The 13,990-nt window shown below is 33.6% G+C and overlaps 1 protein-coding gene across 1 annotated transcript in view; it reads right to left on the reverse strand.

The window, feature by feature from the left end:
- Window positions 1-729: 729 nt before the first annotated feature.
- RNF217 (ring finger protein 217) overlaps window positions 730-13,990 on the reverse strand; it is a 164,325-nt gene continuing 151,064 nt past the window's right edge. Inside the window, exons 5-6 of the mRNA XM_069077486.1 lie at window positions 13,614-13,685; window positions 730-11,928 (exon numbers count right to left, since the gene is read on the reverse strand). Of these exons, the coding sequence (XP_068933587.1) occupies window positions 11,855-11,928; window positions 13,614-13,685 (146 nt within the window). The 3' untranslated portion in view covers window positions 730-11,854. The remainder of the gene's footprint in view (window positions 11,929-13,613; window positions 13,686-13,990) is intronic.

Here is a 13,990-nt window from a genome sequence, read left to right on the forward strand (position 1 = left end):
TCAGATGCCAGCTAATACAAAGCATACGTAAAAAAGAATTTTTTCCATAACATATGTGGTCATTCAGTCATTACTTAAAGCCCTTTAGTGAAAAGGAGTCCACCACCTTTCCAGATATCCCATTCCACTTTTGAACAGATCTAATTATTGAAGTTCATACTAATTTGACATTTTTTCAACTTCCGCACATTTCTCTTAAATAAGTTTATTCTTTGTCACATGTGTAACTTCAGCTGTCAAGTATTTTAAAATCTCTTCTCCAGGTAAGCATCCATAGTTCTTTGAAAGACATGAACTAAAATCCCTTCACCAGTGTGGTCACCCTCCTCTGTCCAGCTTATCAATATCCTTAATAAATGTGTATCCCAGAATTGATGTGAAATTGATATTCAAAGACTTCACTCCCACTTTTGGGGATTTGAACTTAGATCTTCTGACTCTAAATCCAGTCCAGTCTCTCCCTTTCAAAAAGTTTCATTGATACTTTTTGTTTTTATATAGAAACCTTATCCTCATTTAACTTTCTCTTGTGACAGAGGAAAACATGTAAACAATTAACCTAATCTGAGACTGTGTCTAACAGTGTGTGGAAATGTTATACGCAAAGTCTCCCACCCTTCCAAGAAAAAATAAGTGACTTTCCTCATCCTTTCTTCTTTTCATGACACTGTCATTCAGTTTCACTAAAGACAAAAATAATCAACACAAACATATAAATAAAGACAACAGTTGTCTTTCTCTTCCAAACTTTATTAGACTTTACTAGATGACACTGCATGATGTGCTTAGTGCACTGGCTTGTGCATCTCAATAAGAACCCCACTGTAATTGAGATGGCATAATCCATATAACAACAAGCAAAATATTTTATTTCCCACAGTAGTTTCCATAAGAGTATAGTGTCTTTGCAGTCTTTCATAGGCTTGGATAAAATAATGCTACCATTTGGTTCTTAAAAAAAACAAGAACAAAAAAAAAAAAACAAACCAACAACTCGATGATTAATGTTATGAGTCTGTAAGTTATTTTGTAAAATATCCCCAAGACTTTGGAATTGAGAATCCTCTTTCATCCAGAATCTGTCACTGTGATTTGACACTTGTATTATTCTAACTGCCAGCAGTAAATGAAATTGAATTTACTAAAATGGAGTAGTACATTCACTCACAAAACACAGTACATAAATGTATTAGCTGAATAGCAGGTAAAAGATTTTTCAAAATTCAGTGTTAAAAAGTAATCTCTTAATTTTAAGGTCCTGGCCAGCAGGACAGTTGTTGGCAGGAAGAATTTTTTTCTCTTCAAATATTTGTACAAGTACATATACAACCTGTCAATATCTTTTCTGAGGACATGATTTATTTTAGCTTTTAATGATACATTCATCAGGAACAAACTAAATGTCATAAGACTATGGTACAGATTACAGAAAAGACAAGAGGAGGCAGTTTGTGAGGGTAACCTAAAACAAAAAGTACTAACAGAATGACCCAACAGGATCGACAAATCAGTGAGATACAGATCAAGAGGCTAAGGAAAAGCATCAAGTGAATACCTCACACTCTCATTCTATAGAGTTTATTGGAAAGGTACATTGTGGGTAAAATACTGCCAAATATGAGCTAGAGAAAAATCTATTCTGGAAATGTTACAGAGGTTACAATTTTAAAAATATTTTGTCATAAAGTAATTCTGCCCTACTCATAAATAAAAAGTGATCAATAAAAGCTGAGAGCTATTTTAACTGCTCAAGTGACGATGGGAAGATAGATTTCTTTGGAAGTGCTATACTTTAAATAATCAGTATATTTTGGGATCAGCCTTGAAGATTATAATCTTAGTGGATTTGACAGAAATTGCAATTGTACCAGTTTAAACTTTGCTTATTAAATATACTTTTTTTCCTTTACACAACTACTTAAAAATGTGTACCAACATTTAGATAAAATATCCAATTATTTATCTATGATAATAAAATCGACCATATTCACTGAAATAGTATGTCTTTATCACTTGAAAAGTATATTGTTCCCTTTGCATTTATAAGAGGGAAGCAAAGACAACTGTGACAAAAGTTCCTGAATTTCCATGAGACTTTTCAGAGCAGAAATAAGTCCAACTTAAAAAACAATAAGGCACCAATAAAGGATTTTAAAATGTTAAATCTAGTTACACAAAGCACCAAAAGTTGAAGGTTGAAGGGAGACTTTAAAGTTAATGGAAAGTGAGAATAAACCCATTTTCCAAGCATTTAATTACTAATTCTTGGTTCCTTTTATTAAACACTGCACAAACACTACAATGATAGATACCTTACTGAATGTCCTAAAAACTTTATTCATTAAAACAATGTGCAACTTTAAAAATCTGAAATTTTGTAATGATGTGGGTGTAAAAAAAATGGCTTTGGACAAAAACCCAGCTCCTTAGCAATGTAAATTCCTTATTTTCCAACATCTTCATAAAAACAAAAGGCAAAGTTTTCTTCCACTTCTCCAATTCCCTTTCAAACATTTTCAAAGAGGTTTGTGGATTGGATTTTATTTTAATTGTAGCTGGTGTATGCTTTTCTGTAGCATAGTGGATTACTGAAAATCTGATGCCATCTGATAAAAGGTGTTAAAGATTGAGAAAGAAATCACAAAGCTGTCTTTTGTGTAAGTAAGCAAAGAAGACTATCATTCTCAAGGTGCAATCTGTTATTCAACCCCAGATACCACAAATTGTTATGTTATTCTGATTGCAAAACAGATACACATATTAGGGAATAAATTCTATTCAACTTAATGAAACATTTTACAGGAACTGTTTGACCAACAGCCAAAAGTCAATAGCTAAAAACATTGTTTTAGATTTAAGAGTTTTCTCTAGTTCAAGTCTAGCACTCTAGCCACTATGCCCATATGCTTCCAATTTATATCCATATCTTACATTGTTTAAATATAGACCAAACATTTTGAAATTTAAGCGGGGGGGGGGGGGGGTAGGAGGAAGCATAGGTTTGATAGGATGGCTATGATTTATTTTTTCATGATTTATCAGAGGTTTTATTTATTAGAGCAGTTACTTAACAATACCCCTCCCCTCAATACATAATGCATTATAACTTACTAACAGTTCTTACCATATTACTGTTCTTTGTACTTGTGAAGTAAAGGGATGTTATTTGATTTCTCTTTTGACTGCCCTGCATCTTCAGATGTGGTCTTTTGAAACTTAGTGGCAAAATGTTGAAGATGAGTTTTGTGAGGATGAAAAGGAGAACAACACATATTGCTTGTGAAAATGCCAGCTCAAATGGTAATATTTGTAAGGTCTTATCGTTCAACATGGCAGGACTTTATACTCAGCTACTACACTGTAGGATTAAATGGTCAAATGGCAAAATTAAGGAGCTGAGAAGAGGCAATATATAACTGGCTTTTAAAAGCATTATAAATATGTGGTTTTGTGTTTGTGTCTGTATGTGTATGAAAGGGGCTATTTTTTTTTCTTATGCTGAGTGGAAGAAGACATATTAAGGAGCTCTTTCCTCTCCATCTTCACATTCCTAAGCTTCTTGCACTGTATATGGAAAAGAAACTATGACTGAAAACATAATAATTGTTTCAGGACAGGAGTATTTCTTAGAAATGACAGCAAGGAGAAATCTTGGAGCTCAAATAGAGGCTGACTAAAAGAAAAGTGCTAAGATGCCCGAGTGACTACAGTGTGACTATTTTTAAACTACTAAAGAGATTGTACTAAGTTTAGACTCTTCTCTAATCTCCTTTCTCACACCCCAACAGGGGAAATAAAAGGGAGGGTGTTAGAAGGCTCTTGGCACCAATAAGTCACTCATCCTATGGGGTGAATGTAGTAGAATGTTCAGTAAATTGGTATTTTTTTTCTAACTCAACAGTTGTGGAAAGGCCATCCAGGTCAGCCTGATGTCACTGTTTCAGCACTTCCCAGTCTAAATTTCAGGTAAAAATAAGGACATTATCTGACTGATAAGCAAACATTTTAAATAAACTCTCCTCCAAAATAAATATCCCCTTCCACCTTCCAAACCACAGTCCATCTTCAAGTTTGCTGCTCAACTGGAGCTAGATAAATGATGAAAATCCTTTTCACTCATTTGTTTAAGGATAACACTTATCTGTACATTTATACAAAAGAGGAAATCAAGGCATTTGCAACTGATAAAATGACTTCTACTGGGGAAGATATAATATTGGCTATAGTGTACGTGATATAATAGAGATTGTTTAATGGCATGGCATCCTTAATTGAGTGTTGCACATCTGGATCAAGTTAGATCTCATACAGAAATGATGCTATACTAATTCTGTAGACTCCTTAGGAAGAAAAACTTGTCTGTAACCTTTGCCTACTGCATGTTTATCAGTTTCTCCATTAAAAATCATCCTTTACAATTAAATATCATTTTACAATTTTTGGAGTGCTTTCACATCAAGTGAGATAATGAATCATTACAATAATTCTGGGACAATCATCAGGACAGGTATTATTAACCTCATTTTACAGATGAGGAAATGGAGGCTCAGAGAGGCAAGGGGACTGCCTAATAACACACAGACTGGGGCTGAGACTAGAGTAGGAGTTATCTGATGTCTTGTTTAGAGCTCTACTACATCATGCTCTTAGTATCAGTTTAGATGGAAGATGACAGAATTTGGAGCTGCCCAAAGCCACTCTCTGGCCTTGACAAAAAATAACGAATTAATTTATAAGTATTATGTTGGTTTTTAAAAACACCATCAAATTAATCAAAGTATATCGATTTTAGAAAAGTTAGAGCAGCACCAATCTTATAATACAGTTTGTTTTCTAAAAGTTCATTTGTCAGTCATGTGGAAATCAGAACTCATTTTTCCATAGAAACTTTAAACATGATAATTAGGTGCCTGGGTCAGCCCACTAAAGTCTATTTAACCCATAATGTGCCTGAAATATATAATGTTGTACTAATAGTAATACGGATTCTAACCACCACATGTAAACAATGTTTCTATAGGGAAGTGAATTCAGAATTTGGGATAAAAGAACATTTCCTTGCAGGATTCCCACACCAGAACAAGTCAGTAATGATGATTCTCTGAGTTTGGAGCAGAAACTCCTACAAGTTGAAGACTGGAAGACAGGAATGAAGGCTGTAATTATTTGGGGAGTAAAGGTTCAGGGCTTCCTGCAAAGGTGAAGAAATATTTAAGCTAACTCTCAAAGCCACTTCTTAGTACTGGTTGACTCCCTGTCCCTAAATTCTTTTTCTCTTCCATGCCTTAAGAGATTGAGCCATCTGCTTCACTTTCTACTGATAATATCTTTTGTTCTTGACCAAGGTTTCATTCTTTCCTGGCTCATTACAGAACAGAATGTAATTTCAGAACTTTGCCTATTTACTTGGGGGAAGGGAGACCCCAAGTAAAGGCAGAGGAGAAGGAAAAGGATTTTATGTGACCAAAGGCCATTTCCATTGCATAGAAGGGACATAGGTCAGAGACTGGCTGTACTTTCATGTCCTTTGATCAGACTACTGCTTTAAAATCAATTTAGCTCACTTCTTTCTAGGAAACAATAGGCATTTCTCAATATTGCCATTTGTACCAATAAGAAGGAAAATTCTTTCATCTATTCTTGATATACTGTTTTTCTTCTTTACAAGTAAAACAAGGCCTGTTTATAAATTATGCTTATTTTCAGTGCAGTTACAACTCAACCACAAAGGAATTTTTGTATATGAGTTTAATTTTTCTAGATTTAGCAGCAATTATAAGATAAGAAAGAATTCTTCCTACATTTGAATGGAATAGGAAGAGGTAGTGACTACCCCAAAGGCCTAGAATAAGTAGGTTATTTCTATGAGAAAAACTGCAATGTGCTGAAATTACCCCACACAGTTGGGGGAGGAAAGTTATTTGATGTTAAAGAGAAAAGTGACACATAATCAGAAAATAAATGGGATAGGATCATCTTTTTCCTTTGTCATTTATACTTGCCTTGCATGCATACATTTTACTGCTAAACTATACAAAGTAGCCATCTTACATGAGAATATTCCTTGAAAGACCAAATGTAATAATTTTGCCTTGTGCTTTCTAATGTTTATTGCATTTTAAGTATAGCACATGGTCCTCAGAAGAATGTGATGACCACCAGTTCAAAAGGAAGTCCAGTGGTCTTGCAAATACACTGCTGTTCTTCATCTGGTAACATTTCTTTTTAGTTGGATCAGTAAGGCAAATAGCATTCCGATTTGAACTTTACTTCAATAAAAAACACATGCAATTAAAACGTGCCCTGCTTAGACATTAGAACTATATTAAAACCCAACTATACTTCTTTGTTTAGACTGGTGATTTAATTGGTGTGGGGCATGCCAGGAGTTGGGAAATTCCTACTACTGAAGAAGACTAGCAACTATACTGAATGTTGAGTTTTAGGAGAGTTCCCTGGGGTACTAGTGACTTGTTTAGGGTCTCAGTATATGTCAGAGGCAGGATGTGAAACAATCCATTGTGTCATACTTTTTCTCAAAACTCCATTACAATATGGCTATAGATAAAATGATGTTGACTTGGATGGACCAGGAGTGAAATTATACCCACAGAACCATGACAGTTATACACACATAAAGAGGAGCCTAACAGGACAGTTAGTTTGTAACATACATGTTAGTTTAGCTTCTAAAGCCAATATTAAGGGAAATAAAGAATGGTCTTTTGTTTTCTAATTTTTAAATTTTAAAAATTCAAATTTTACATTTGTAGGTTGCAACAAATAAAGTATTATCTCAGATCATTAAATAGCCAAAAATGTCAGACCTGCCTGCTTCAAATTAATTGTATGCATCAATGTTTTCCATATACTATCTCCAATATGGAATCAACTTGGGGAAAGACATGATCTCCCAACCTCTTTGCTTCCCTGAGATCTCCTTCCTTTTACTTCCTCCTATTTTGAGACAGGATAAGGACTATCAGTCTGTGTACTCAGAAAGGACTTTGAACTTATTGTAAATAATAATAAGAAATTGTAAGGCATAAACAAAATTGAAAATTCAACATGCTTGAACTGGTTGTTGGTGGTTGTAACTTCTGTTACTCAGAGGAAATCCAGTTACTGTATTCTTTAATAAAGGGCTCTGTTGCACAGCTTTCTTATAAAGAGGTTATAAAGGGCACCAAATATTTCCAGTAAATGCTCTAACTAGGTTATTAATGCATATTACTTAAGCATCCATCATGTACTAGGCATATTAGTGAATATTATTGAAATTATGCTGTCTTGGAACTTCTGCTACAAACTGCCAGAATTAAGTTTTCTATAAGCCTAATATTTCAACCATTTTCATCCTAAAGCTTTCTCTTAGTTCAAGTGACATAGACCTTCAATGCTATGTCCATTTCAAATGTTTTATAGCTTTAAATTTTGTTTGGAAGTAAAAATGAAGGTAGAAACATATTTGCAAAATCTTGTACATATTCTTAAGGAAACAAAATATGTGTCTTGAAAAACTGATGGAATTTTTTTTAAACAACTCAATTTTGCATAGCTTCATAAACCTCAACTTCATAATCTAATTACTCAAATGGCACAGAGGACTTAAAGTGCATTTGCTAATTTTAAGGCTATATTTATTTTATAGTCTTAAGAAAAATAATAAAGCTGGAAAAATAAAATAAATTCACTACCAATGCATACAATGAATCACTTCTCATCCTCTGAAGCAAAATAGGGCTAAACACAGCTTATGATATGACAACTTGAATTTTAAGGCATATATTCATTTTGTTTAGGAGTTTAAAATATTACTATGGCTTTTAGTATGAAAGTTCTTATGGGATTCAGTAACAAAGAAAAAATACAGTGTTATCCATGTCTTATTAACCATTTAAAAATATAAATACAATTATAACAAGCAGCAGTAAAATCAAGAATTAAAAACATTCCATGTAATATACAAGTAAAGTAGTTTTATCAGTTTGATAGGATACTCTAATTTAGCTCTCAACATATATAGAGAAGAGAAATTGAGTATTTCTATTTCTCTTCGAGAAAGAATACTGGTTTCCTTTACATAATATGTCAGAAATGTATTTTTTTAATTGTTTCATCACTAAGAGGTGTGTATCCATGTTATGGAGTCAAGAAGAAAGGAAAGCAGGGAGTAACCAGAAGGAACAGAGAGATAGGACAGGAGGCAAGAAAGTCATGGATATTACAAAGAAATTTAGAAGAGCAATAAGGCCACCCATTCAAGAAGGAAGGACTGAGAGATGCAGGTAGATATAGTTTCACGGGCACCACTGAATCCTGATACCTCAGCAAGAGGAATATAATCAGATAGAAGGTTGTAACCCTTGATATCTTGGATTGTATCCTCTCTGTCCAAGTGTCAGGATACAATACCTCCTATCAGGAAATCTAAGCTACAGGAAATAAATGATACCCGTGCCAGGACATCAAAATATACAGATTTTCCCTTCTTAACCTTAATTCACAAGGAACCTCGGTGCACTTTGGGGTAAAATTAATGTTACATCACCACTTGATGTACTGGAAAGAGACTCAACATATCCTGAGACCTTCCAAGTATGGAAAATTCCATACTCCATCTTGATATTTCTTAAATTAGTGTGGTTTTTTTATGGCAATAACAAAATCAAATATCATTAACCTGCTAACATTTTGAAAGACCTTTAATTACAGCAAGAATGAATGACACATTGGGGCAGTAAATGTGAAAAATGGCATTATGCTGGGAAAACGTGAAAACTATTTTCAAGGAGCTCTACAGAGTAATTTTTATTTCTAAATTTTCATTATTTCAGTAGATTACTTTAAAGCAATGAGGCAATCTGACAATTATACTCTTTGTCAAACTATTGGCATCCAATCATATATTTCATTTTGAATGGAAAAGATGAAAATTATCTTCTAGCTCCTTATTTGGCAAGGTATCCAATTTGAATAAATGAGAAGATGAAACATAGATGGGAAAAAAGCACCCTGCCCTTACAACAAAAACACAATTATAACCTTCTTCTAGACTAAGTCTTTTTAGTTTCTTTAGAGGAGAATGATAGAAAAGCACATGCTATGCAGAACTTACAATGATTATTTAATTTTTTTTTGTAAATGCCTTTAGATATGAAATAAAATGCCACAACTAAATACAAGGTAGAAGCCAAATTACTTTCCTCTACTCAATTACACTAAAAAAACTACAAAAAAGTATTTTGTAAACATGCTAATAAAATTTTTCTAACAGTGGATTTTTTGGAAAAATTAAAATTCACACACAAGTTACAGATAGGGTTTTACCCTCAATGGCACTAAAGTAAAAAAAAAAATTCATTCTATTCTCTTTTCTTAAAATCTTCATTATACTATAACCAGAACTTCAGAAATTATTACTTCAAGCTACTTGAAGGAAAAGGGTAGGTATACCAACTATCTACTGTGACAAATGTATAAGTTAATTTTTTAAAAAAAATCAATAAAACAGAATAATGAAAATCCTGTGCAACCAAATGCAGAAACAATTCAAAGTACTAAAAGCCTTTACTGACTTCATATCAGACACCAACTCTATCATCCAGAAGTTGGGAAGTTTTCTAAATAATATAAAAATACCCCACCTCCCAAAAGATAAGTTATTTAAAGGAAGGAATACAAATCCCTGAGTAAGCCATAGACAACAGATATAATGGACCTATGAAAATAGATTATCTAGGACCAGACATATACTATTCAACTAGTCAATATATGTATGCATACAATTTATATGCAACCATAAAAAGATTTTACATAAACATATATATGTAGAACATACATATGCACATTCACATATGTACACATACAAGATTGAGGGCAAATGCTCATATATATAAATTATAAAAACAAAGGCCCAAGTCAGGAAAATATGCATTGCAAAGATACAACAAGTTTAAGACATATAAATACATGGGTTTTACTGAAAACCCTTTCAAACTTGGTACTATTTGAAACAATAGTACTACTGTTCTTGTATGAAGTTACTCTTTCAAAAGATGTCTTTCCAGAACCATTAAGGAATAGCATATCTTTACTATGAAATGGAAGATTGCTCCAGGATCTCTGTTATGCCTGTACAATGCATTAAATGAGAAAGAATGAAAGCAAACTCTCAAGACTAACTCTAGTAAATGCCCCTACCACATATATGTCAGTTCAACAAAAAATGACACTTTTCCCATTATCTGGAGTCCACAATGAGCAGTTATGTGTATGGACATCAAGTGTTTCAAAAAAAGGAATGGATGATGGTTGATGAAATTTTAAATCCATGGTATATAGCTAGGTTTTAAAGTTATGGAAGCAATTATGAAGAATTTGAGCTTTGGGGGCTCCATTTTGTTCACTCTTCTAGTGAACTTTCCTGATTAAAATAAGGGTTGGCAAATATTAATCTATTTTTCTCCTTATTCCTGAAGAAACTGGGAATCTGAAAAACTTCCAGAAACATTTTCCTTCATTTATTTTCTCCATTTTCTTCTCTAGCAGCAGATTTAGGGTTTTGTTTTGTTTGTTTAAAAAGTACATAACCACAATCACAGGAACCTTGTTTTTAGTGAACCCCTTCCATAGTATCACTAACAGTAACAAAACTTGAACAGCAGGCATGAAACTTACATCTGAAAACAAAGTGTTTCTGTGAAAAGTCCAAGATAAAAAAATTAAGGGAAAGGAAATTATACAGAGTTTCAACTTTAGATAGAATTCTTTATGACCACAATTTAAAAATTTTCTGATTCTATAAAGAATTTTAAGCAATTTTGATTTCAAATAAAATCTATTCTTTGGATTGACCAATGAAATTCTTGTGCATTTTCATGGAAATTCATATTGTTCTACGCACAATAAAGCATGCACCAGAAGGAAAATAAGGAGCAATTTTCCAGGACTTGGCTTCTGAGGCCATTATATCAATTCTCTTGGTCCACAAAATTTGATACTTTACTAAATTTGTCTTTTTTTTTATAATAGCAAGAGATTTCTTGGATATCTTCCATATTGACCTTTGTGTGTCCTGAGACAGCAGAGGACTTAAGCCCAATCTGAACAGCCCTATGAAAATATGGAAGAATGATGCAGTATCATGTGACTAGACAACTATGGGGTTGTTGGAGCCAACTCTAATACATGTTTACTTACACACCTGCACAAGGATTTCATTATGCCACATGCTTCTTCTCATTAATTTGTTTTCATTAGTTCCCTTTTAGGCACTGAGATTTTTGGCAACTGCAACTCCTGCCAAATGGCTGAATTACACTGCTTGGTCCATAGGTAGAAATAAGTAGATATGATGAACCTCCGTCTTCTGAGATTTGACTTTGCTTAATCGTAGACAAAGGATGTGAGCTATTCAGAGCACGTCCCAAAAGATGAGCAAGAGGTTCAATGTTCAGGACACAAAGACAATTTAAACTACCTTCAGCGGTTTCTCATAAAAACCCTAAACAGATAAGCTACATGTTGTTAACAAAAATGCTTTCTTAATAGGACAACGGGAAGGGTTTTAAATACAGAAGTCTATGAAAGTAACCTGGAGAGCAACTCCTTAATTTTTTTTTAAAGCAGCAATCAGAAAGGGGAAAAGGGATAGGCTACCATTTTTGGAGTGCACCATAGCAAGGAGGCATTCTGGCCTGCAGCAGTGAACCAAGAGGAAAGGAGATGGCAAGAAGTCCCTCTCAGTTTTCAGGATGGCGACTTGTATGTGGATGCCCATGTTCTTCGTTGCACCATTTTGTATAACCCTTGGCAGGGCTCAGATCAGTGCAGATGAAAAAAAGTTTGCTTTTTACCAGGGCATACCTGTCCGTGATCTTTTTCTTTGCTTTTTACAAAGGCAATAGATGGGAAATACAAATAAACCTGGGGAAAAAAAACCATGCAATTTGTATTAGATAAAGACACACTTTATACCATAAAGTTTATATTTTTGTATGGTTCACAAACTATTCACAAGCTATCATCCTTTAGATGTTATTCAAAAATTATTCAACAAAGTCATTGAGAATCCCTTCCAATTTGTGAGAGAATCAAAGACTCCACCCACAAGTTGTTAAAACCTATGCCCACTTTACAAGAATGTGTCTTTAGGGAAGGAAGAGTACTATTTCATATCCTGTACCATTCATTTTTTTAGACCATATGGAAAGTTGACTTTTATGGCAGGCATATTCCTTTGAATAATCCTGCTTGATGATTTCTTACTTTAGTCAAATGAAAATATTTGACTCTTTAAATATATAATAAGGTAAGACTTCAAAAGCTTATTACAAATAAATTTCCATGGCCAAATATTTCGATGAATTTTGTTTTCTTCATTCAAATAAATACACAATAATACTGAGAGGTTTCATGTGTTACTTCCTCATTTTGACTATTTTTGTGTTAAATACTATTTTTACATAGGTCACTTTAGCTGAAATAAATGTCTGAAGAAGACTAGACTCTTATTTCTTTGATACCAGTAAAAAAATAAATTTCCCAAACTGTTCAGCCTATAGTTACAAAAAAAAAGATAGAACATTTGATAGTGAATTATCTATGGAACTAAATCTGCTGCCTCCACCAAAATCTTACTCTGATGCCTCATGGTAATATGGATATGGTCCTACTTCTCCAAGACTATTCCATGAGAGGCAAGCACTGGCAGGACCTATTATGGCTTTAAGTACAAGTCCAGTAACAGTCTGTTTCTCTCATCTTGGAACTTGCCAAGCCAGGGACAGAAATGTCCATCTCCATAAAGCTTGCCAGAAGATCATGATATATTTCGAACACAGCAATTCATAAAGACTACCTACTAAGGCATGACAGGGTCACAACACATGCACATTATAATATAATTGCAAGGTTTTTTTTTTTTAAGCACTAAAGCATGCTACCCAGAACTATTTTTTAAAAATCAAACCTATAATTTCATTGATGTAGACAGTTCCCAGTAAGGAACTTCTACTAATACATACGGGCATCTTCTCTGTAATTTGTAGTTTCAAAGAGTTGTCTGGAGTTTTTAAGAGGTTAAGTGACTTGACCAGGGTCACAAAGTCAGGCTGTATCAGAGATAGGACTTGAATTCAGATCTTTCAGCACTTTGAGACAAGCTTTTTATTTACTTATAGCACACTTCCTCTAAGCCTGAACTTAATGATTATAATTAATAGGAGTTCACATTTATATGGTATTTTAAAAGTATACAAAGCAATTTCCTCAAAAGAACAGTGTCATTTGGTTGATATAGTTAAGTTCATCCCAACATAATAGATGGGGAAAACTGAGATTTGGAGAAATGAAGTGCCTTTTGCCCAAGGACACAAAACTTGTATCAGAGCTGGGACTGTATGCCTACTGCTCTTCATAATCACGGGATGACTATTTTCCCAAGTCAGTTTTTCTACTACTAGAACAAAGTCAGTTCTTTCAAATGGTTAACAGAAATATGTACATGTCATAATAAGTGATTCCTATTATTCTACTTATTTTCATGTTTTCATCATTCTGAAAGAGTTCCCATCTCAGAAACATAACTGAGGAAAGAAAATTAACCTTACCTATTACAACGGCTATGGCCCCAAGAGCCAGTCCCAAAACCAGGATCAGAGGTGCAATAATTAATTTTCCAGCTGAAAAAAAAGTCATCATGAAAAAATTACTATATATTTATGCAGTTCTTTTCAAAGTATCTTTCAACTTTTAATTAAATATTAACTTCAATATAACAGATGTGCAGATGAAAATTCTCTGTATTGTTTTCTTTTAAAGTTTTTTTTAAAAATCTGATTGCCACAAAAAGTTAAAGTGCTTGTTTTTATCCAACAACTTCACAGTTCACAACACATTCACAAAATTTTGTAAACATGATTCTGCTATACGTAAAGCACCAAAAACAGAACAAAATCTCTAATAAATTACGTTGTTTTAAGATCAG

Source organism: Petaurus breviceps, unplaced genomic scaffold, assembly GCF_028583685.1.
Source record: "Petaurus breviceps papuanus isolate PSGF00001 unplaced genomic scaffold, PetGlider_PUasm1.0 90977, whole genome shotgun sequence".
In the NCBI taxonomy this organism is placed as follows: Eukaryota; Metazoa; Chordata; class Mammalia; order Diprotodontia; family Petauridae; genus Petaurus; species Petaurus breviceps.